The sequence below is a fragment of the Rattus rattus genome, chromosome 4 (genome assembly GCF_011064425.1).
Source record: "Rattus rattus isolate New Zealand chromosome 4, Rrattus_CSIRO_v1, whole genome shotgun sequence".
Lineage (NCBI taxonomy): Eukaryota > Metazoa > Chordata > Mammalia > Rodentia > Muridae > Rattus > Rattus rattus.
The window spans coordinates 98,808,081-98,832,749 of NC_046157.1; the positions used below are offsets into that span (position 1 = coordinate 98,808,081).

Below are 24,669 nucleotides of genomic sequence, written 5' to 3' on the forward strand. Positions count from 1 at the left end.
GATTAGTGGCAGTTGAAGGTGGCAGGGAATGTATAGAAGTTATGCAGAGTACATGCTATACTTGCACGGAGATGTCTTTCTCTGCTTTAAAGAATTATCTATTTAGCTGGGTGTTGTAGCACATACCTTTAATCCCAGTGCAAAGGAAACAGGCAGGTGGATCTCTATGAGTTCAAGGGAAGCCTGGTGTGCACGTAATGAGTTCCAGGTAAGCTAGACCACAAGATGGTGAGACTCTATCTCAAAATGTTAATTAATTAATTAACAAATCAATTCATATTAAGTGTGTATGTGTCTAGGTGTATGCATATATACAATATACACACAGTGCATGAAGCTTAAAGAGGGTCTCAGATCCTCTGGAACTAGAGTTAGGGATGGTTGTGAGTCACCATGTGGATACTGAGAACAGAACCTGGGTCTTCTGCAAAAGCTCTTAAGCAATGAGTCTTTTCTCCAGGGTACCCCTCCTTCCCTTCCTCCCTCTTTTGAGATAGGGTCTCGAGATCTCATGTAGTCCAGCCTGGTCTCTAACACATTGCATAGCTGAGGCTAGCTTTGAAAATCTGATTTCCCTGCTGGGATCACACAAGAATACCACCATATCAGTTAATGAGAATTTCTTGCACAACACATCACTCTGTACAACAAAAGAACGCAAAAGAAACATTTTTAAAAAAGGAATAATAACAATTTTCTCATTCCAAACTCCTTTACAATGGTATAATATAAATCACCTTATCTTTTAAGGTATTCTGATATGCTTGATTTGTATACAACCAAATGTACACATGATGATATGTTACCCAAGGAGTGATAGGAACATGAAGAGAAGAGAGGAGAGATATCAGTCATGGCAGGAACAAATAGACAATACTCAAGGGAACCCAACATTTAGAAGGTATTCAATCTTTGATTCCTTTCTTCTTGCGTCTAGACAGTATCAGTCTTTCACAAACATCTGGTGATGGTCAAATACCTTCCCTGGCAGTCAGCAGTATCCTGAGTATTGCACAACAGGATAGCATTTTGTATTTTCCCCTTAAGCAGAAGCCATGCTTAGGCATGTTAAAACATGCATGCTGGCTTGTGTCTGAGGTGGCTGGAACTTCGAGAAAGAGACGATGGGATGGTGACAAAGAAACGTGACTTAGTGGCATGGGTAATCTGGACAGAAGGGACATAGAAGAATGAAAGCAAGGACCAGCTAAGAGTGGAAACAGAAAAGGGTTGCACAAAGGAAAGGACAGTTAGCACACCTACCTGGAGCCCACGTTAGCTATGTGTGTACGTGAAAACTGTGACATAGGATTGGCTGGTCACATGCTACAGTGCTGTGCCTTATACATGCTAGGTCTCAGGTTAGCTATTTGTTTTTAAGCCTTCATTTTCTACTCAGCTATCAAAAACAATGATTTTATGAAATTCATAGACAAATGGATGGAACTGGAAAATAACATCTTGAGTGAGGTAACCCAATCACAGAAAAACACACATGGTATGCACTCATTGATAAGTGGATATTAGCCCAAATGCTTGAATTACTCTAGATGCACAGAACCCATGAAACTCAAGAAGGATGACCAAAATGTGAATGCTTCACTCCTTCTTTAAAAGGGGAACAAGAATACCCTTGGCAGGGAACAGGGAGGCAAAGTTTAGAATAGAGGCTGAAGGAACACCCATTCAGAGCCTGCCCCACAGGTGGCCCATACATATACAGCCACCAAACTAGATAAGATGGATAAAGCAAAGAAGTGCAGGCTGACAGGAACCGGATGTAGATCTCTCCTGAGAGACACAGTCAGAATACAGCAAATACAGAGGCGAATGCCAGCAGCAAACCACTGAACTGAGAATGGGACCCCTGTTGAAGGAATCAGAGAAAGGACTGGAAGAGCTTAAAGGGGCTCGAGACCCCATATGAACATCAATGCCAAGCAACCAGAGCTTCCAGGGACTAAGCCACTACCCAAAGACTATACATGGACTGACCCTGGGCTCCAACCACATAGGTAGCAATGAATATCCTAGTAAGAGCACCAGTGGAAGGGGAAGCCCTTGGTCCTGCCAAGACTGAACCCCCAGTGAACGTGGTTGTTGGGGGGAGAGTGGTAATGGAGGAGGATGGGGAGGGGAACACCCATAAAGAAGGGGAGGGGGAGGGGTTAGGGGGATGTTGGCCTGGAAACCCGGAAAGGGAATAACAATTGAAATGTAAATAAGAAATACCCAAGTTAATAAAGATGGAGAAAAAAAGAAAGAAAGAAAGAAAAAAAGAAGAAATGTTTACTATGTCATGACACAGGGATGCTACTGCATCCTGTTAGAACAATATGTCACAGAAGATTTGACAGATGTTACCTCTCTCATTGTAATCTTATAGTCTCGTGATAAAGCCATTTTTATGGCTACCTGAGCTCTACAATTATATGGAGGCACGAATGCTATTATAACTATTAAAGTGGGGGCATTTCTGTCAGTTATCATAGGCTTGCATAGATTAAGAGGTACCATCCAAGTAATCGTGATTAAAATATATTTACTACAATAATATATAGTAAATATTCTTAGAATTGATTTTCCTCTGCCATTTGTACATTTCTAGCTTCAATATTTGCCAGCTACTCGCCACTTCTTTTCCTTTCCTTTCTTTTTTCTTTTTCTTTTGAGATAGGGTTTCTTGTGTAGCTCCGGTTATCCTGGAACTTCCTCTGTAGACCTGGCTGTCCTCGAACTCGGAGATCTGCCTGGCTCTGTCTCTCCAGTGCTGAAATTAAAGGTGTGCACCACCACAACCCCCTGGAGTGGCTTTCTTAAGTATTATGTGTTAGTCTTATGACGACCATAACAAAGAAAACCAAGTGGATATTTCATTAGCTCGCACAGGAGTCATTGCATTACACCCGAGTCAGCAGGAAATGTTCACACTCAGAGATTAGCCGTGAACTCTTTGTTTTTGGTTTATAGCCGATATTCAGAGAAGGCTGATTTTTTTTACATGTAGGTTTTAGTTATTAAGTCACAGGCATATCTGGATTCCCATTATTCTTCCTTCTGTTCACGCCAGCTCCTTGAGGATGCTAATGGGTAATGAAACGTGAAGAAGCGGCGGAAAAAGGCTCCAGAAGCGAACACATGACTGGACCTGGGAAAAGTCAGCTCTAGCATTATTACGTATTATATTCCATGGGCAATAAGTGGATTTTAGACAGACTCCTAACCTGGAGAGACTGAAGATAATGTATACATGTAATTGAAGGCCACATTTACTTGATAGCTACTTTATTAATTTTTTTTTCTGTAAAAAAATGTACTTGAAAATTTCCAAGACCCAATTTCAAGCTAAATCATAAGTAAAGACTCTTGGCTATCGGATTAAATGAGGAGTCAGGAGCTACCATCTCCTGCCGGTGAGGAGCGCTCAGAGCTACTTCAACAGGGCAGCAATCAGTCCTGCCTTCACTTGGGGAGTTCAGAATCAATTGAGAAGGGGCTCGGGCAGGGCAAAGCAATTCTTTTCTGAGCAAACAGAATTGCACTTGTATGAAATGATCTAGCAAGTGTATGGCATGAGACCTTTCCAATCTGTGATTTGGTAAAGAGTAGGTCTTTTAAAAAAATTTTTTTTAAAAAAAATATCTGACTTCTGAGAGAGATACCTTTGGGGAAACAGAAAATGCTAGGATAGGTAGTGCCGATTCTAATAAGTCTTAGAAATTCCCTTTCCTTCAGGATAAGCAGCACAACATAGAATTCATTTTCTATGTTCTTCAAAACCTGGTTTCTATTAACATATAGTTAAATGTGCTCAGCCAACCATAACGACCTCACAGCAAGGAGACAAAGAAAAGTTTAAAACTTCATGTTCTCAGAATAAGGGCCCATAGCAATGTGTAATAATTATGTGCTTGGTATAGCGTCTGCCCGGGGTCAGAGTGGAAGGCAGGTAAATCCCTCAGCCAGACAGGGAACCTGTTATACAAGCAGGAGATCTGACACGGGCTGAACTGTGTCTGCCCTTCCCAATTCGTGTGTGGAAATCCTTACATTCAGCCACTCCTCTAGATGCTACTGTATTTGGAGACAGGGTATTTAAAGAAGTGATTAATTTAATAATGAAGTTATTAAGGTAGGTCTAAATCGAATATGATTCATGTTCCATATCAAAAAAAAAAGTACACATACAGCTAGAGAAAAACAGATTATGTGAAGACAGAAGGACCATAAAGAAAGATGCTCTTAGTAGAAATCACCTTTCCTGACACTTTTGGCTGAGACTTATAGCCCCGGATATCGAGACAGTTAATTTCTGTTGTTTAAATTCTCCAGTGGGAGGTGCTTCGTTATAACAACCCAATCCAAGCTGTATATTCTGCTGTTAAGTATCCTTGGGAGATCCATGTATGCAGTGAGTGAAGGGTCGCCCACTGCAGATACCAGATACTCCTCTCACTTCTCTGAAAGGATCATCTTTAAGTGAGATATTTGGTACCCAAAAGTTCAAGGGCTGTTAGAGTAGGAGGAAGAGAGAGAGAGAGATGGTGTATGGAAGGGATCATTTTTTTTTTTTTTAATCTACCAAAAGTCCTGCTTGGGTTTCTTATTACAACAGGGTTGCATGTTCATCGTAACAGGTACTGAGAAATACAGGTGAAGAAGATGTGGAAGTGATGAATTTATGATCTCATTTGTTTCCCAGAGTTTTCCACATGAACACACAAATCTGTGTACACAGCACCTGTAATATACATGTAAGGGTACATATCTGCCGGAGTTATGATAGGGTCTTGCCGTGTAGGTTAGACTGTCCTTGAATCCATGACTTCCTACCTCAGCTTCCTAAGTATTCAGATTACAGGCATACATCATGCTGTCTGGCCTGTGATCAGTCCCCTTTCATATCAGTAAGAATCATTTTCAACGTGTGATACTGGTTCATGCATCTGGAGAGGGAGCTGGTAGGTGGATGCGACTAATGTTTGGCATCTGCTATGGTTTTGCTATCTCTTTGCCAAACCATCTTGCAGAAAGGGTGCATCCATTTTTACTAGTGAGTCTTTTTCAAGACGCAACAGAAAGCCTGTTACCAGGGTCTCTGGATGCAACTACCCCAAAGGTATCTGGGAATTTCCTCCTAGGATGCAAAGTATGGATACAAGAGGACACTGAGAATCTGTGCTAGCAGTGACTCGGGATGCTTCAAGTGGATAGATGAGGCGTACAGGACAGCGGAGGACAAGGCACGGAGGACAAGGCGCTTCCCAGCTTAGCAGAGCAACAGGTGAAGGCATAGCAGGATCGGCATAGCTGGATCGGCATGTCCTTGCCTCTGAGCTGGGAGCCATCATGTCTGCCAGGTGGGGCCGTGTCAGGTCAGCATCTAAGAGTCTATTTGGGGAACGTGACACCAGGAGGGGCACGGAGAGCGAAGAAGTGTGAAGGAAGGACGCGTGCTGCTCACTTGAGAGTGGATGGGAGGTCCCTGAGGACCTCTGAGGAAGCTGGGAGGGGCTGTCAGTCCGAGGTTCCAGAGGTTCACCACAGGGACCTATAATCACGGCAGCCATGACCTCTGCTTGTTCCTCCTGTCCCTGGAGCTTTAAGGGCCTGGGAAAACACAGGTTATGCTAGGAAACGAGCGTATAAGGCTTGGTGACCTTTGCAGTTCGTACGCGTTAATGGAAGAGGCTAGTCGATTCTGGCGCTTTGCCCAGTGTGAGGGATCCCAAGGCAGGGCACACTCAAAAGAAAAACTGAGATAATTTTTAAATAAAAAAAGAGAGAGTATTTCATAAACATGAAAATTATGCGTCAGTCAATAAAAGGTTGGCAAGAGACCTTGTGCCACGTGGGGCGGTAGAGGAAATAGGTTAATTTCTCTTGGGAGAGAGTTTCATTCATCTTTAGAAGGCTGCAGAGCTTTGCACAGGAGAGCTTTAAGACAAAGAGCAGTCTCTGAGTGTATGGTAGATGGATTGTGGGACAAGGGGGAAGAGCATTTTCCTTGGGCCCAGAAGGGTACCAATCTCACATTTCAGGATATTCACAAGGTGCGCGCTAGTCTTTCTACTTTGGGGCTTGGCTGGCCACACACAGCAGGAGGTCATGGTGAACTTGAAATAAATGTAGTATAGGTAAGAGGGAAGACTTGACAAAAGGGTTCCCTCCTCCTCCTCCTCCCCCCCTCCTCCCTCCCTCCCCCTCCCTCCCTCCCTCCCTGTGTCTCTTTATCCTTTTTTTTAAATAAAAAAAAGTGTCACCAGTCATGAATACCAGGGTTTTGCCCATGATAAACCCTAACCTTGTTCTCTATTTCCAGACACTTGCCTTCTCAGAGCTATACATTCAGCTGCCCAAGTTGTTTCTCAAAACTAACGCGTGTTTTGTACATCCGACCAGAGTATCAAATAAATTTCCAGGAAGAATAAACAATTTCTTTCCCTGGGGATGCTTCCACCTGGCAGCTTCAGTGGTACCACAGAGAACCAATCATTTCATAATCGCGCAGCATATCCGGCTAAAAACAGTGGCGAACACCGGGCTTACCGTCTATCACCGTCTTCGGCTGGGAACTCTTGAGGCGCAGTGAGGGCCTGAAGCGGGTTCGGTCGTTGAAGCTCCAGCTCTTTTGCACTTTGGTGGGGCTGCCCTCAGCAGTGATGTCAGTGCTTGGGGATCTCCGGTCACCTACCGATGCTTGTCTGCTCTTAATGCTCTGGCCTCTCGGGCTAGCCATGCGCACTCGCTCCTTAAAGCTCAGCTTCTGACTGTGGGAAACAGAGCCACGGTTATTCCATCGCAACAAGCTGCTTTCATTCCGCAGGGGTGAATACTTGGATGAAATTGCATGAGGCCATTTACATTCAATAGGCAAGGGCGTGTTCAGCAAGTAGGAGCATAGACATAGATTTTTTTTTTCTATCAAAAAAAAAAAAAAAAAAAGAAAGAAACTTTATTTAACCATGGTGTTTTTTGAGATCATTCTCACTCTTACAAGTATATGCATGCTCCTTGGATTTATGCGGGAAGGGAAAAGACCAGGTAGAGCACTTTTTTACCCGACTTCATTAAAGGTAACCCAAAAGGAGTTTGGCATTCACTTTAAAAACTGTTGGGTGGTTGCGGCTTTCCCCTCCATTGTTGAGTTCCTTTTGCTTGTGTGTTTGGGAGATCTTTGGAATCCCTAAGTATTTCTATAGGTAGACAGGGATGATGTACCTACATCCAGCATGCACTGTGTATCCCAGGCAAGATGATGATACCCACAAATTCATGCAATCTCAAAGCAACTGACAGCACGGCACACATGTATTAAACACATGACACTTGACATGATGTTCTTTATTCTTGGGAAAAAGAAACTACACGGGGGTTGGGATGGGGGCAGCCTCGACATGTAATGAATGAGGTGACTGACAGAAAGAGAGGCAGTGTTCGCTAATGCAATTTCCTGCTAGGAAACAAGCTATTGATTTGCCGTGGCAGCTACTAGTAAAATCACATTTGTTTAAACATTCTGTTCCCTGATACTAGGGTAGGATCAAGCTGCCGTGGGATGATTAAGGTTGTATTAACAACAAACTCCAAATGCGTCTTTACCCTTTCGTGGTTAAGATGTGTGTCTTTTGTGATGTGGTAGGGGAGCAGGTAGGGATTATGGAGACAATGGAGACATGGGATGCAGAGGTCTCTGACTCATGTGAAGACAGGACTAACACAGATATATCTATATCTAATCTATATCTATATCTATATCTATATCTATCTTATATAGGAATCAAATGAACTGTGGAGAGTGTTGCCTGCCCCAACATTTGTTTCTTGTTTCACTTACAAAGCACCGTGCTATTCATTAGAAAGCAACACACAGTTATCAATGTGAAGGGCCCAGTGCTCTTCAGGGACTGAAGAAAAAGGGGGCAATGGATCTGAGGGTGAGTCGCTTAGCACAGCTCGTGTGAGTCATGCTTCAGCCTTCGTGGGGGGTGGAGGCAGCGTGCTCAGAGGACTGTCTGAGACCGAGTGAAGGTCTCGTCTTTTCCACTTACCGCAGTGTCCACGGTCCCCAGCTGCAGATGCCAACAGCAAATGCGTTTAGTGGGTGCGTGTTTGGTAGCTAACAAGAGGTAGTGACATTTGTCTTTCCACGCCTAGTTACTCAACATTCTGCCGCTCTAAAGAGGTACCGTGTCTGAGGCGAAGTTGTGTACATGGAAACAAATCGAATCGTGAACAATGGTGGCCTGAGAGTCTGGTTAGCACTAAAGGAGTTGACCATGCAGCTGACACCTCCTGTCCCCAAATGCAGACACAGCCACTTCCAGCACAACCAGCTGAAGGCACATGCAGGCTGGGCAGTTTTGTGGTGAGGTCACGTGAGTTCAAGAGTTCTGTCCAACCGTCCCATCAGTCACAGGGTTTATCTCGACAAATGTATGATTAAATGATAGATTACATTAAACAACAGCAAGAGAAAACAGTTCAAGAGCACACAGTATTATATTCAGACTAGGTCCTCCACACCACCCCAAACCCTTAAATTACTAAGAGAAACCTGTCAAAGAGATAGGTGAAGAATGTCTACTTTCGCTTAAAGAGATATTGATCATAAAAGTTTCCAATCTTTAAAACGTTTCAGTGTGTCTTCACCATTTAAATTTAAATTTTTGATGATCCAGTTCGGCAAACATGTGTCTGCTTCTGAACCTTTATTTTGATACATGGCTGGCTCGAGTAGACACAGCCATCGCCCCAAGTATTCTCACTATGTTTGACCTCGTCTCTTACCGTACTGGAATTAATGCTAGTTACATAAAAGGCTGATGATTAAGTGCTAGAAAACTGTATCTCTTTCCTATCCCAACTGAATGAATAGGAAACGGGTAAAAAACAAAAATAAAAACAAAACAAAACAAAAAAACCCATCACAATGAAATTAATATAGATTCTATTTTATTCTCTTTTTAAAGAATTACATTTTTTAAAAAAGCTTAAAAATTTCTAAAGTAAAACTTCAGATTTCCCCTGATTTATTTATGTTGAGAAGGTATTTAAGAATCACCCCCTGTGACATTTCATTACCTCATTATCTCTATGAATCGGTGAAACATTCTTTAAATCTACACACACTAAAAATTGATACGTTAATTCTAGGCTAATTCTATGTTAATTTCCTTCTTGGTTTTCTTTTAAATTTATTTTCTTTTGCGTATATGGACGCTTTGTCTGTCTGTATACCCTGTGCATGGCTGGGGCTCAGAGGCCAGTAAAGGACACAAGATACCCTGGTAATGGAATTATAAATAGTTGTGAGCCACCAGATGGATACTAGGAATCTAACCTGGGTACTGAGGAAGAATAGCCAATGGCCTTAACTGGCAGGCCATCTCCCTCCCCAACCCTTCCTCTTTAGCATCTTTAAACTATAAAGAGATTTGCTAATGTCCTTTTTTCCTTTTTAAATCCAAGCAATGTATGGTAGATTATGACTCATGCCTTTAATCCCGGCACTCGGGAGGCAGAGGCAGGCAGATCTCTGAGATCAAGGCCAGCTCATTTACACAGCAAGTTCCAGGCCAACTGGAGTTGTAAAGGGCAATGCTGTCTCAAAGGCCCAAGCCAAACTAGACCAAACCAAGCCAAAACCTAAAGTAAATTCAATAGATGACATGTTAAAACAGAGAAAATGTGATGTTTTCTTTTCGCTTTTGACATGAGAGTATGGAAGTTTAGAGCAACATCTTAACACGCAATGAGTTTTTCTCAAGGAAAAGTTCTGTTTGCGTGCCCTCTAATGGAAAGTTTTCTTTTATTGGTTTTCCTGCTTCGTCTCCCCTTTGGAAATCAACAGAGCATCTTGATTAGATGTCTAGTAAACTGATTAGGTGGCTGTTATCGAAACCACCCATCAATTAAAATTATAGACACTTCACCAGGACATAAACGTTTCCATTACTTTCTTGTTTTTTTTTTTTTTTTTTTGCTTTTTGTTTTTGACATTTAAAACATGACTTTTGAGGAGGATTTTTCTGTCACAGCACTTTTTTAAGAAAGCTCGCCAAGGATGATCCCCAGGAGAACAAGTAAGTCTCTCTCTGGAGAAAGTAACCAAAAGGTCACAGTGGTCATTGATTGGAGCCTCTTAGTACGCAATTCCATGTTCCCAGCTGAGCACCATGCCCAGGGGAGCCTGCAGAACTGCTCTGCAAGGGAATTCATCCTTCTCTGGAAGCAGCTGTCCAAATCACTCTCGTGGCCCGGCATGCACTCAACTGTTAGATGCGCCCTGCCAGGGAATCTTGCGGCATCCTAACTCCGCAGTAATCCACCAGGGCTTACTCTGCCGCTGCTATTGTTATACACAATTAGTGTTTTAGCCCTTCATAGGATAAGCACCCTACAAACTGTCGCCTCAGGCACAATATGGCAACCCAGCCATTAACAAACCAGCGCGTGCAACAGCTTAGCAGTTGAGCAGCCACCAGGAGGCGCCAACAGGCTGACCGCCAGTACTATGCCTGCTTTTGATTTTATGTATTGATTTCGTCCCAGTGATGGAGTTCCGGAAGCAGGCAACAAGCAACAAGGAAAGTTACAAGCGCGCTGAGGACGTCATTCAAGATGTCCCTAGGAGAGTGAGTCTATGAACGGGGCCCAGGTGTCGTGGCGGCGTAACCTGGTCATGCACCTGAGGTTAGTTGGCATTCTCAAATCTCATGTCAACAGCTGGGATGCTGGGTACCTCTGCTTCCGTGAGGTGTACATTCTGAAGAACTTCTGCTTATTACTACAGAACTTACTAGGAGTGAGGGAGATAGAGCAGTGTATTATTAAGCATTTCTCCACCAGCGTGGTGCTGAGGGCTTTCTTTTTCTAAAGACAAGCCATTTGACTTGACGTTGTATGAGTAGATAGAATACATAAGCAGCAGGCTCTCTGCCGTTCAATTGTGCTGCCCGAGATTGCTCTTACGGTTAGGCTGTAACAGTTAGATTACAAGTAAGCATTACAAATGATGGGAATACGTGCCAGGGTCTGTTTCATACGAAACAGGAATAATAATGTTGCAGAGTAGGGCAACTTCTGTCATGAATATCCATGAATATAGGATAAGTAATGGGGAGCCAAAATTTCAGGAAATTTAAGAATGAATATTTCCACAAATCAATTAACCAGATAACAGTAGCTTTGAAGATAAGCACACACACACACACACACACACACACACACAAAACACACACGCACACACACACGATTTGCGTGGAGCTGAAGTTATAGTTAGTGTGTAGGTAAACAGGTGTCAGGTTGAATACCTGTTCAAAAGTAAACAGGAGAAAGGACTCTAGATCCGTAGTTTATAAAGATGAAAACAATTGCGTAATTACTAAGTCCTTGGCTGTGTATAAAAGAGCAAACCCTTTCCTTCTATAAATAACACAAATGGATGGAAAGATTCTTTTTAATATGAATATGTGAGGAGGAAAATCAAGTCTAGTCTCACTGAGTTTAGCCTAACAATACATGCAGATCATTCACTATCCATGGAAGAAAAAAAAAAGTAGTAAAAAACAAAACAAACTAAAAGCAGAAGAAACATTAAGAACACACAGTCTCTTCCACAAGCGTTCTCGACTTCTTTCCCAAGAGCCACACAATTGGATGAGAACACACTGGAGTGGTTTGGACAAAGCACTTAACAGACCACAGTATAATGCCCTAAGAAACCTGTGCCTTAACACATGTGACGTGCATCTTAAATCAGCCTCACTGGTGCCTGCCTATCTTAGATAGTTGGCTGTCTAGAGGCAGTGTTAGGGGTGCTTTGTAGATAAAAAATATGGCTGTGTAACTGAAGCAGGCACACAGTATGCCATTGCTCACAGGAAGACAGAAAGGAGGCAGTGAGATTCACAATTAATTCCCCAGTCTCGGTGGGTACCATCTGCTCTTGTCTGAATAAAAACTTAGGCAGGAAGAAACGAAACCTTCTTATATCAATGCAATGGCTTGCTGGGCACTCTCTGATGACCTAGTCCAGGGGGAAGGGAGGAAAGATAGGACTTCTAGGTCAAAATACTGAGGTAGGGTAACCAGACGGGTTCCCATGTAAACTCTTCTCTGAGAATGACAATGTACTCCCTTGAGAGGAGGACTGTCCCACTTAAAAATGAGCTGGAAGTGTTACTTAAGGGAGACTTAATTAGAAGAGCATCAATAAACACATCAACACATGTTTTCGATTCGAACTATCCCAATGGGAAGATAGGGCAAGGAAGAGCATCATAATAATGCTTAGCAAGATGGAATTATGGTCTAAGTGGAGGGGGTTCCTGACCCTGTATTCAAAGTAGCCAAAGAAACATTATTTTCATCATTATCCAGTTGAGCAATAGCTATATATAAACAAACAAACAAACAAACAAACAAAATTCTCTTCAATCTTTGTGTTTGCAGTTTTGAATTAAAACGTAAGTATCCATCACAGTGTTTCTTAGCCTGGGGTGTAATAAATGTTGTTTAAAGTGTATCTCAACTTCACAGAAAGTCAAACTTTTCTTTGTAACAAGAACACCCCAAAGCAGAGAGCGTAATTAATCAAGGGTGGCGTGTGTTTGACCTCTGTTCATTTACATCCTGTGGTGTCATCTGTGGACAGGGCTTTCCTCAGCGGTGGGGCTGGCTGCCTGTTAGAAAGGTGCTGCCTGAAGTGTTGAGCTCATCTGGGGTTTTTAACAGAAGGAAAGACCCAGAGGGAGGACTTAGGAGATTCCAGACTCAATCAGCCCCTACTGGGGCTGACACTTGTCTGCTCTGTTTATCTAAACCACATCAATAACCAAATGACTGACCACAAAGTCAGCGAAAAGGCTCTGCAGTTGGGTATTACCCATTAATCCATTCATTTGAAATGAGGTCAAGCATTAATTAACATTATTCCGAACTCACAACTGCTCTTCTCCAAGAGAGAGCTTCATTATAAACACATTTTCTGTGGTGGATATTTTGCTTCAGTAAGGACAGATTGATTACTTCTTATGAGGGTGGTGTTGTCATTGCCATAACGATAGTCTTTCTGCATTCATTATTGCAATATTATAAATTCTCTTGTCTGTGGAGCACATGGGAGAAGGCAAGGCAATAAATACAAAGGGAGTTTCAATGCATATCATTTTTTTATAGCATGTGTCAATTTAAAAAGGAAAAAAAAAGCTTCAAGCTTATTTCCTATAGTTCTTGTGGTATCTTGTCTTTAATGATTTATTTTTGACTATATGTATATGTGTGTGTAGTTGCGGGCATGTGAGCTACTTTAGTGCAGTGACTAAAGAGGCCAGAAAAGAATGTGGAGGATCCCTTGGAGCTGCAGTTACAGATGTGAGCCCCCTGACATGGATGCTTGCATATGAATGTGCGTCCTCTTTGGAGTGGTATGTGCTTGTAAGTGCTGAGCTAATCTGGTCTTCTTGTTGGTTGTGTTTTCCAAAAACATACTTGGAGTTGGGGAAATGTTATTCTTCCAATCAAGAATAATTTATTAAGCACATTTTTTGTTATTACTTTACATGAGAGATGCAATAAATAATCGGGGAGTGGGTCCCCTAACAATAGGAGCAGGGGACGGTCTCTGACTCTGATACCTGCCATTGGATCCCCTTCATCTAGCTGGACTGACTGGTCTGGTCAGGCCTCAGTGGGAGAGGATGTGCTTAGTCCTGCTTATACTTGATGTCCCAGAGCAGGTAGGTACCAAAGTGGGGCTTCCCCTTCTCTGAGAAGGAGAGGGAGTAACAGGGGGGGACTTGTGAGTGTGAGACTGGGAGGAGAGGGGGAGAGGGGCTGCTACCAGGATGTAAAGTGAATAAGTAAATAAATTAACTAGGGGTGCGGGGATAGGAAGCTTGAGAAATTGAGTGGTGCTATATACGACTGGTTTCAAGGTTGTTTTTGCCAAATGTTCAATGCATGCAGAGAAGCAAAGAATTTCACCATGTCGTTCTTCGAGTCATGGGCCTGGTTGGGTGGCTCTGCACATATCAAATCTACAAGTGAATCTTTACCAACCTTACTCACAGGTCTGTTGAATAGATTTTAACATTTTAGAGAGACGTGATAGCTTTTCTGATATACTAACCTTGGGAAATGTGTCTTCTGCTTTTGTTATTACTGACCCAAGGTGACCATGGTCTTGGGAGTGCCAAAGAGGCCATATTTATTCAAGCATCTGTACATGACCTATAATTTCCTCTTTGGCTATCAGTTTCATTTTGGAGGATGAAACTAAGAAAAGTAACCCTCTCCACAAGTTATTCTGCAACCCGTGCTATTAGACTCTGAAGAAAATTACCCTCTGGGTAAACTGTAGATAGATCTTTACGAGACAACGCCTTTTAAATATCACTAAGAGTAAATTTGACTCTTAGATGTCTATGCAAAGATGGGGCTTGGTCCAAAGACTAAATTTCTTCTTGGTTAGAAATCTCCCTTGAAAGAACAACTCATTGGGTCGCTAATACTTTCTGTAATCATCACTCATGAAAATCCAGCATCTTTTGCTTTAAGTCTTTTCCTTCTGACTTAAGAGAGGGTCCTGAACACACTGCTCATCTGTACAGAGAACTTGAGGCAGTGTCTCATACTGTGCCAAGCACCTGCCAACATGGTCATCTTGGCCTGGAAATTCTTTTTAAAGTATAAATGGCTAACATAGTCTTGTTACTCCAGAGGAAGTTTCAGAACCAGTCAAGCACAGTATAGATATTTTACAGTTGGTGTCATCCTAGACCCTCGCTAGAAGCTGGCTCAGGGCATGAGAACACCTTGTTTTCTCTTTACTGAAGCAAATGGTAGTGACAGGGAAAAATATTAACATTTCCCCTTTCTTGTTGCTTCTGTCTGTTACCATTTATATTTCACTGTAGGGATCTACAGACTTTCTTTTCAGTCTTTGCTCCCCAGTCAAGACCCTTCCTGGTACTTTTTAGTTATTACTCTTGGCTTCTATTCCCTTTGGATCTTTCTAGGCAGAGCAGCCATGAGGCATCTGGGGAAATCTGAGGTGGTCTTCTTCCTGAAGATGAGCTCTCCTCTGTGGAACTGATAACCCAAGTAAACTATATTGTTCCCTGGGCTGGAGATATCCCACACAGGTGGTTTTTGCCTCTTGTCTTTAGTGTACTTCTTGCCAAATTAAAAAAAAATAAGAGAAAAATTTCTCATCTCAAGAAAAGCACCTAAATAGATGAAAGTCTATCCTAGACTACTGCCCATTCTTTCTCCTATTAGGCTTTTAGATAATTCCATTTGCATATTTGGGAAGGACTTCTGTTTGGGACAGTGGCAGACAAGAATAATCAAAGGCCTTGTTTATTTTGCCCCTGAATGTTCCAGGCCTTACAGATTGTTAAAAGGCACTGAGTGGGTTACGATAAAAAAAAATGCTTCTATTCCCAAGGAGGGAAAAAAGAATCGATAAAACCCAGTAAACTGTGCAGGCAATCTTGTGAAAGGTCACTTTTAATCATCTTGCATTTGTTGATCGATTTTACTCATGAGGCACATTTAAAACACCAGTTAGGCATCTGATTTACAAACAAACATGTAGCAGAAGAGAGATCACAAACCTGCTTGCTGCCTCCCCTTGATCTTTCCTGGAGGTGCGTGTAGACAGAAGAGAAATGATGATAAGCCAGTGAGTACATTTATAGCATTGGATAATGGCCCAGATGGGAGACAGGGTAATCAGGTCCCTTTAAGTAACCCCCTTTAAAGTACAGTCCATAGAAGCAATGCTATTTATAATAACTGCGTACACCTTTCAAACATATGTTCTTTGTAGCAGATCTGAGACAGCACAACATTACTTGGCAAGTCCAGAACTGCTCCCACACAGCAGAATACCACACACTGTTTGGTTAAGAAACTATGGTTCTGGTTGAAGAAGCTTTTGGCAAAAGGCTCCTGGAGTGTTGCTGATTCCAATATGGCTGCAGTCCCCATATCTTCGGCAGACTTTGGGGAACAAGCCCCAGAGGCACGAATCGAATCTGTGACTGTCGTTCAGTCACTTACTGAGGTAGAATTTTTTCCTCTTATATGAAGAATGAATTTCCTTGCAGTGAATAAGGTGCACAGAAAAATCTATCTGAGCTCTTACAGCCCACTGTTGGGTGACAATTGTAATCATTCATTAGGGCGTGGTGTAAGGGAGTTCCTCTGCAAATGAATTGTGGGCTTGGACAAGGTGTTTTCTTGCGTGTCTCAGTGTTAGAGCGAAACGCGAAGGCGTTAAATCAGATAGCGTCTACATTGTGACTTCTCACAGTACCCCTTAACATCTCTGCAGCTTGATAATTCCCCACAACTTTTTAAAATATCCAAATTGTTCTTTGAAATGCCATATTTCCCTGGGTCTCACCCTTTGTCTAGCATAGCCTTCCCTCATTTTGAGAAGAAAAAAAAAAACAGGGAAATACTTTCCTCTATAAATCCCCCTCTCATTAAAACAAAGCTATGAGATAGAGGTGGCTGAAATGACTCATGTACAGTGTCCTTAAGAGAAAAACCATGACCTGGAAAGGGAAAGAAACTTCTCCTTTATAACCTTGGAAAGTGTGAAGAGGGTTCAGGGTGCCAGCTCTCTCTGCATCTCCCAGACTCAAAGAGTTGTTTCTTACAGCTGTCTTTCAGCCTACTCTTTGATATGAGCTTGTGGAGTGAGATCAACTAAACACATCCCCAGAACTGTGGGGGAACCAGAGCACTGGTCTAGTGTTATTTAGCGACAATAATGTCATTGTTAGCAGTGGTGATGGTCAAGTTGACACCATAGCCCCCGCGATGAGTCCTAAGTTGCTTTCCTGTCTACTTTTCTCTTTAAAGCTGAGGTAGGTTTCACAATATTTGTTTTGACTGTCTAGTTCCTGAGCCATGAGACTAGCTTATTCTGGATTTCCCTGACTGCTTGTTGCTTAGTCTTAGAAACACAACCTTGTGCCCAGTAAGTGTTCAGTGAGCACTTGCAGAATGGCTACACGTTCTGAGTGGATTCTCTCTCTCTCTCTCTCTCTCTCTCTCTCTCTCTCTCTCTCTCTCTCTCAGAGTCACTGCAATCTGAATGCTGAGGAGAAACCTACCATGCAGATGTAAAGCAGTTTCAGTCTTTTGCATCGCACCAAGTTCCATTCAGAAAGCTAGTTAATTTCAAGTAAAACCGTCCTATAACTTATTGTAAATTATTCTTCTCATAAAAACAAACTTGACTGAAGTAGGTTTTCTTTTTAAAGCAAAGGTTCTGAACGTGGCTTCAGGGAGTCTGAGAGTATATTAAAATTCTGATTGTGTGTGCCTGTGTGTCTATATGTGCATGCAGTGGATATCATTCTCGGGAAAAGGGTGGGCACAATTTCTGTCACATTTCACTGGTTTATTAAAAAATGACAATAATAACTGCAATGATTATCAACCACAAGAACAAGGCAGCATCTCAGGGGTGATTTGTGTCAGGACAACCAGGTTCCATGCATGGTACCAGGGACTGCTGTGTCCTTTGGGATGAGTCACTGCTTTTCAGTTAGTGAGACTGAAACAGAAGGTTGTGGGGAGAAGTGAGGGAAGGCATGTCTGATGGGCTCAAGGGAACAGGGTGGAGGCAGCTGTTTGAATCAATCCTCTTCGCCTGTACCCCCACTTAACACAGGGAAGAGGAGAGGAGTAGAATATGAGCAACATTCTTCATGAGGCACTTAGAGAAACTGACTCATTATGACATTTTTTCAGACCTCAGAATGACTTTTAATCCACAACCGTAGTTAAGTGGGAAGGCAGATAGTCACATGTAATAGACCACTGCTATGTCACTTGAGACCCTCTATTAGTTTTACAAATAGTCTTCCTTCTTTATATATATCCAGAAAGTTTCTCAGAGAACTATGATGTGTACTCACGTGTGTGTGTGTGTGTGTGTGTGTGTGTGTGTGAGAGAGAGAGAGAGAGAGAGAGAGAGAGAGAGAGAGAGAGAGAGAGATTCCAAGCAATCTCCCTGTAAAATTAGGCGATGTGTCAAGTGATCCTTGTTTCTCAAGACCTGTTGCTTCATAAGAAGAGACATTAGGAAACTACCACATCTCTGTATAACTCATATTCGTTAAGAGTTTGGTCATGGCCTTTGGTGTTAAGGAACGCTGCCAAGGCCACGTGGTTTTATGGTTGAGTTGCTATTAAATAGTTGAAATACCTTTTAAAAGCAGCAGAGAGAATAAAACAAGTTCCAGAGTGAGATTTTCTACACACGGATGGCTTGTTTAACAAACTAGAAGAGACTCAAGTCCAGCCCCAGCTGTCCCACTGATACCTACTTGGTAGGGCTGCAGGTGTGCAAGGCCTTCAGATGTGGCTTCCAGGTTGCGATGGAGACCGACTTCTCATCAGCTGCATAGCTACGCCAGACACACTGCACGCAGCACACAGGAGCACAAGAAAGAGCAGGAAACAGAGTGGACAGAAAAGGACAATTATTTAGTTACTATACGTTAAGGATCTTTTCCTCCTTAAGTGTAGCCCTGATACATGTCCAGAGGAAGAAGCAGACACACAGGCTACTTTGGCATTTTTGATGAGTCGTTACACACAGTCTGTCACATCAGAACAGCTTTTCAAAACAAAAGTGTTCGACAATAAGACAAGACAAATTTGGAAATGGCAAAGGGAAAATGATGTATTATCTGATACAAAATCAGGGATGATTAACGGGTAACATGCATACTAATGTTCTAGATACTGGTTCAACTGTCTGATCATAAGTGTGCATTTCAGAGGGTGCTGTATAGTTGCCTTATCTGACAGGACAGAGGCAAAGAAATCTCTATAAAACCAGTGAAGTAATAAACCAACAACCTTTAGAATGTGGTGGTGATTTAATTAATGGACTCCGTGAGTTGAATTACACAACACTTCTAAGGTTAAACCTGCTCAGAGGAGAAGGGGATGGGAGATGGGGGAAGGATTGTGGGAGGGGGTGACTGGGAAGAGGGTAGTGCCTGGGATGTAAAGTGAATAAGTAATAAAATAAAATTAAATTAAAAAAATGGTAGCAATCACAAAAACTTGTCTGAAACAAGATACAGGGAAAATATTCTCTCAGATGATAATTGAAAAGGTATGCAAGGAGTTAATATTATCATCCAAGAAGATGTTCATACGCCTTTGATGTAAGACATTGGCTTGTCTACATTACATAATCATTCCTGGCATATAAAATGGTGTGATCCTTACAACTGTGGTATGAATTAAGAGCCATGTTTTGTAGATGAGACAAGGAATGTCAGGTAAAGAGCTTCCATCAAGGTTGGGAAGGTTGAGACAGTGTCTTTAGTTGATGGGTTCTTGGTCCGAACCCACAACCTCCACTGGAGAGGTTTCCCGATTGCCCAATGACTGTGCTTGGAAGAACTTCTGATCTGTGCATTGAGAAATCACTTGCACTTACTTTCCTATGCTGAGTATGGTAAATTCATTTATTTTGAGCCTGCAAATAACTCAAAATAAAAGTCTGAGCATTTGCTCCCATTTCTTCAGAGAACCCCTGTGCTGTGGTCTTCGTTTCTTAGAGCAAACTCATCTAAATGGGTCACATCCCTACTGTATGACCAAAAGTCACTATTTTGAAACACAGTGAAAGAAAAAGCGTTCTAAGTACAGTCTATTTTCGAAGACTATCATTGAGTTGAACAACAATTAAAAAATTGCAATAATGATTTTGAGAAACTGCCAGGCAATATTAATAAATTTAAATGTATGAATACGTGATGATGCAGATACCTGTCCTCAGGTAGCCACAATAGGTGTGCTTAAATATATTCACCAAAAGGGATGCAATACATTTTGGCTATTTAACTACAGCTGGAAATTCCCACACACCTATCAATTGTAGTGTAAATAGAAGTCTTGTAGTACGGTCACATGGTGCAATGTGTCTACATAGTAGCAGCTCATTGTAACTGTGCTTGACAGTGCGGATGGGCTTTCTATGAGTAATGCCATGTGTTATAAACAGGACACAGAAGAGCATTTTCTATCAAGTTGGGAAAATTGGAAAATACTCTGTCCTGCCAACAGGTAGCAAAGCAGTTTCCCCTGGTGGGATAGTGAGGAAGAGAAGATACTCAAGAAGCCATATTTTGTTTATCTGAGTGCCAGTTAATCGAGGCTGTTCAGTTCTTTTAGGAAATGGACTCATCGTTACCTGCACTTTATACTTCAGTGAGATATTCAGGAAGTGAGATGAAAAATTAGAAAGAGATACAGTAGAACCCAAGGGATTACATTTTCTTTTCTTTTCTTTCTTAATTCTTTTTTTTCAAGCAGGATTCTTTGCCTGAATGTTTACCTACATGGCTTGTGTTGATTTAATGAATACATCTGTGGAAATTTGCGCTAAGCATCTCAACATCTTACAGACAATTGCCATCTCACTGTCTTGAAATTTTAGTGTTTGGGGTTGTTGACATAAAGTTTTTGGGGGTGACTAAAATAACCAACGAAACACAGACATCTTGCTATTATTAGCAAGTTTGCTTGTTGGAGACAGAGTCTCACCATTGCACCACAAGCTGTCCTTGAATGTGTGGCGATTGCCAGAGTCAGTCTCCTAAGTGCTGAGGTTACAGGGTAGACTTACTAACGTTGTTTCTGTGGTAGTGAGGCCCAACGATCCTCAGCTGATGGGAAAATTTAGTTGCCTATTTTAATTAAATGGTTTCCATAGAGGTGTGGTGCATATATGAGATCAGGATTCTGAAAGACTTTTGTACAACTAGATATAACGGATAATGTGAGTCCATTTAGATTTAGTGGGTAAAAATACCCCCACTACAATACACCAAAAAAGGGACAGGGTGGGGTCAGATATAACCTGTTAAATGTCATAAACCACTGGGGGAATAGAAAAATTAAAGGCTTACTTTTACAATATGACCTAGTTTCTTGATCTTTGTCTATCAAATTGAGCTTAATGGCAAGTTCTTGGTTCCATGTTCTCTTGTAAAAGAAGTCTTGTAAGTGAGACACAGAGAAGGGCCAGGGGACATCTATTCCAGAGCTGAGATTAGTTAACGATCAACATGGAGATAGAGTGTCAGTTGTACTACTGCTGTGTTTGTTTTATTATGTCTTTTTTTTTTAGGGATTACAATTATGGCATTTCCCCTTTCCTTTCCTTCCTTCCCTTCCTTCCCTTCCTTCCTTCCTTCCCTTCCCTTCCTTCCTTCCCCTTCCCTTCCCCTTCCTTCCCCTTCCTTCCCTTCCCCTTCCCCTTCCTTCCCTTCCCTTCCCTTTCCCTTTTCCTCTGTCCATATCTTTCACACACCCTTCCTTGGTCTCTTTGAAATCCATGGCCTCTTCTTTCATTAATTGTTGTTACACAAATAAATGAATATGTATGCATATACATATGCATCTATGTATGTATAATACATGTGTATATATACACATATTCATATGTATATGTGCATGTATATATGTATACACATAAAGGTGTGTATGTGTATTATGTAGACATGTATATGATGTGTATGTATATACATATATTTCCTCTTTTTATTAATCATTTTATTTGTTTAAATTTCAAATGATATCCCCCTTCCTGGTTTTCCCTCCACAAACCTCCATCTCATTCCCCCTCCCCATGCATCTGTAGACACCAAACCCTAACACTCTTGCTGATGCCAAGAAGTGCTTGCTGACAGAAGCCTGGCATGGCTGTTCCCTGAGAGGTTCTACCAGCACCTGACTAAGACAGATGCAGATACTCATAGCCAACCATCAGATGAGCCTGGGGACTCCAATGGAAGAGCTAGGGGGAAGGACTGAAGGAGCTGAAGGGGATTGCAACCCCATAGGAAGAACGTATTTCCTAAATAGAGCCTGCTCAGTCTGTATATGCTACTCGTATGTGTGCTTTCCACATAATCCTGTATTCTCAGTAACTTCCTCTTGCCCTTGAGTTCCACTAATTGCTTCTAGCCATTGAAATTCAAGTCCCCATTCATATGCCCCAGTACCCGATGTTCCTGTATTTAAAGTCCAAATCACAGAGTATAAAATAAAATAGTCCCCTTCAGGGTTCCCTGTGGATCCAAATGAACCAATTCCATAGCATGTGTAGCTGTGAAGGACAAGTTAATAGAACACAAATGAAAACCAAACTTATGTTTACTGGGCGATTGTGGTAGCGTAGGCAGGCAAACAAATCCGAACTTTGGTCTAGGGTTGAAAGTACAAAGCCTACACAGCTCTCTACGTGGGAGTATTCAGTTTGTATTGTTTAGACCAGGACAAGTATCAGTCCTTTGACTCTTTCTAAAAACAGTCCGGAAAATTTCAGCTGACCAAAGGTAGACTAGCACTGAACTTACATTTTCAAAGTGCTGTTTTAAAATATCAGTCAGTCCTGAAAGAGTGAGCGTGTCACCCAGCAATCACTTCTCTGTTCATGCTTTTCAGTTCATGTATAATTTCTATTTTAGTAATGGATGCACTAAATAACACTTTGCGTTATGACATCTTCATGCATGCATATTAAGTGTTTGGCTCATGCTCGGCTTTCCAGGATGCTCTTTTGTTCCCTCTCGCCCATCCCACAACTCCTGTTTTCTCCTTAATGGTCCTTTTAATTTCTTTATATTCATGATATACATATATTTATCGATTCATTTATTTAAATATAGGCTCTGCTTGCAGTATGGCTTATTGTGCTTAGCTGGAGGATTTCTAGTCACATCTATTTTTCTACAAATGATATAATTTTGATTTTCATGGCTGAACAAACCACTGTGTGCATACATATGTGTGTATGTACATATATGTACATATATCATAGATCACATTTTCCCTATTCATTCATCTGTTGATGGGTACTAGAATGACTCTTTATCTTGGCTATTTTAAATAGTGCTGCAACAAACACAGATGTGTGCAAACATCTCTGTGGTGCATTGATTTAGATTCCTTCTGATATATATTCATGGGTGGATCAATGGATCATTTGCTAGTTCTCCTTTCTCCTTTTGAGAATCCTTCCTTTTAAGATCTATGCTTCAAAACCACTGAACTGAGAATGGGACCCCTGTTGAAGGAATCAGAGAAAGGACTGAAAGAGCTTGAAGGGGCTTGAGACCCCATATGAACAACAATGCCAACCAACCAGAGCTTCCAGGGACTAAGCCACTACCCAAAGACTATACATGGACTGACCCTGGGCTCCAACCTCATAGGTATCAATGAATAGCCTAGTAAGAGCACCAGTGGAAGGGGAAGCCCTTGGTCCTGCCAAGACTGAACCCCCAGTGAACGTGATTGTTGGGGGGAGGGTGGTAATGGGGGGAGGATGGGGAGGGAAGGGGTCAGGGGGATGTTGGCCCAGAAACCGGGAAAGGGAATAACAATCGAAATATAAATAAGAAGTACTCAAGTTAATAAAGAAAAAAAAAGATCTATGCTCCAATTTCAATGTTAGGTGGTATTAACCAATTTTCAATTAAGGAAGGCAAATAAAATAGCCTACTCAAGTCTCATCTTCACTTTCTTTCATCCTGCCAACTTTTTTATATCTCAGCTTTTAGTTATTAGTGCTTACATTCTTATAACCATGCCGTCACTGTTTCTAGTTTGCCAATGTAAAAAAATGTCAGTGTACTTCAGTTTTGTGTATGTGTATGTTGAGCCAGGGAGTATCTAGTATGACAAACTATTAAATGCTATAACTACTTTTTCTTTCCTATTTATGTATGCATGCATTATATATATATATATATGTTGATTTATTTGCAGTTATCGTCTTTCTTTTCCTTTTTTGATTTTCTCTTATTAATTATTATAAAGTTATGGCATTCCCGATCTTTCCCAAAGAAACAGAACATCCCTGGGATCATGGAATCTCTCAGTCCCACACTTCCATTTGCTCTACCCTTTCAGTACTGCCCATTAGCCCACTCAGCCCCTGGTCACTCTGCTGGTACCTCTCCACCTCATTTGTGAAGATGCTCCATTAGATCACATGTAGGCAAGTGTACAGGGCATTTTCTTGATTAATGATTGCTATGGAAGTGTCCAGCCCACTGTAGGCAATGCCGTCTCTGAGCTGGTCCTGGGAGGCCTAAGAAAGCAGGCTGGGTGAGCCTAAGAAAGCAGGCTGGGTGAGCTAAGGGGAACAGTCCAGTAGTTGGCATCCATCCTGCCTCTGCTTCAGTACTCGACCCCAGGTTCCTGTCCTGCCTTGCCTAGATGGTAGACTCTGACAGGGACATGACAGTCAAATAAAACCTTTCTTCCCCAAGTTACTTTTGGTCATGGTGCTCTATCACAGCAAAAGAAAGCAAACTAGGGCAGTAGGTAAATTTTGGAGTTCTTGAATGCTTCTTAACATCTTTGTACTGTCCTCATACTCCATGAATGGTTTGGCTTGGTATAGAATGGAAAGTTGCAAGTACCTTTTCTTCCTAATCAGTTTGTTTTCATGAGTTCTAAGTGTTGAGTTTCTAGTGAAATATCCAGTGTCCGTTGATTTTTTTTTTAAGATTTATTTATTTATTTCATTTATGTGGGTACACTGTCACTGTCTTCAGACACATCAGAACAGGACATCGAATGCCCATTACAGATGGTTGTGAGCCA

At 41.7% G+C, this 24,669-nt stretch overlaps 1 protein-coding gene across 1 annotated transcript in view; it reads right to left on the reverse strand.

Moving 5' to 3' along the window:
- Kcnq5 (potassium voltage-gated channel subfamily Q member 5) overlaps window positions 1-24,669 on the reverse strand; it is a 550,136-nt gene that overhangs the window by 55,550 nt on the left and 469,917 nt on the right. The window contains exons 8-10 of the mRNA XM_032900855.1: window positions 18,357-18,451; window positions 15,624-15,650; window positions 6,550-6,770 (exon numbers count right to left, since the gene is read on the reverse strand). Coding sequence (XP_032756746.1) covers window positions 6,550-6,770; window positions 15,624-15,650; window positions 18,357-18,451 — 343 coding nt within the window. The remainder of the gene's footprint in view (window positions 1-6,549; window positions 6,771-15,623; window positions 15,651-18,356; window positions 18,452-24,669) is intronic.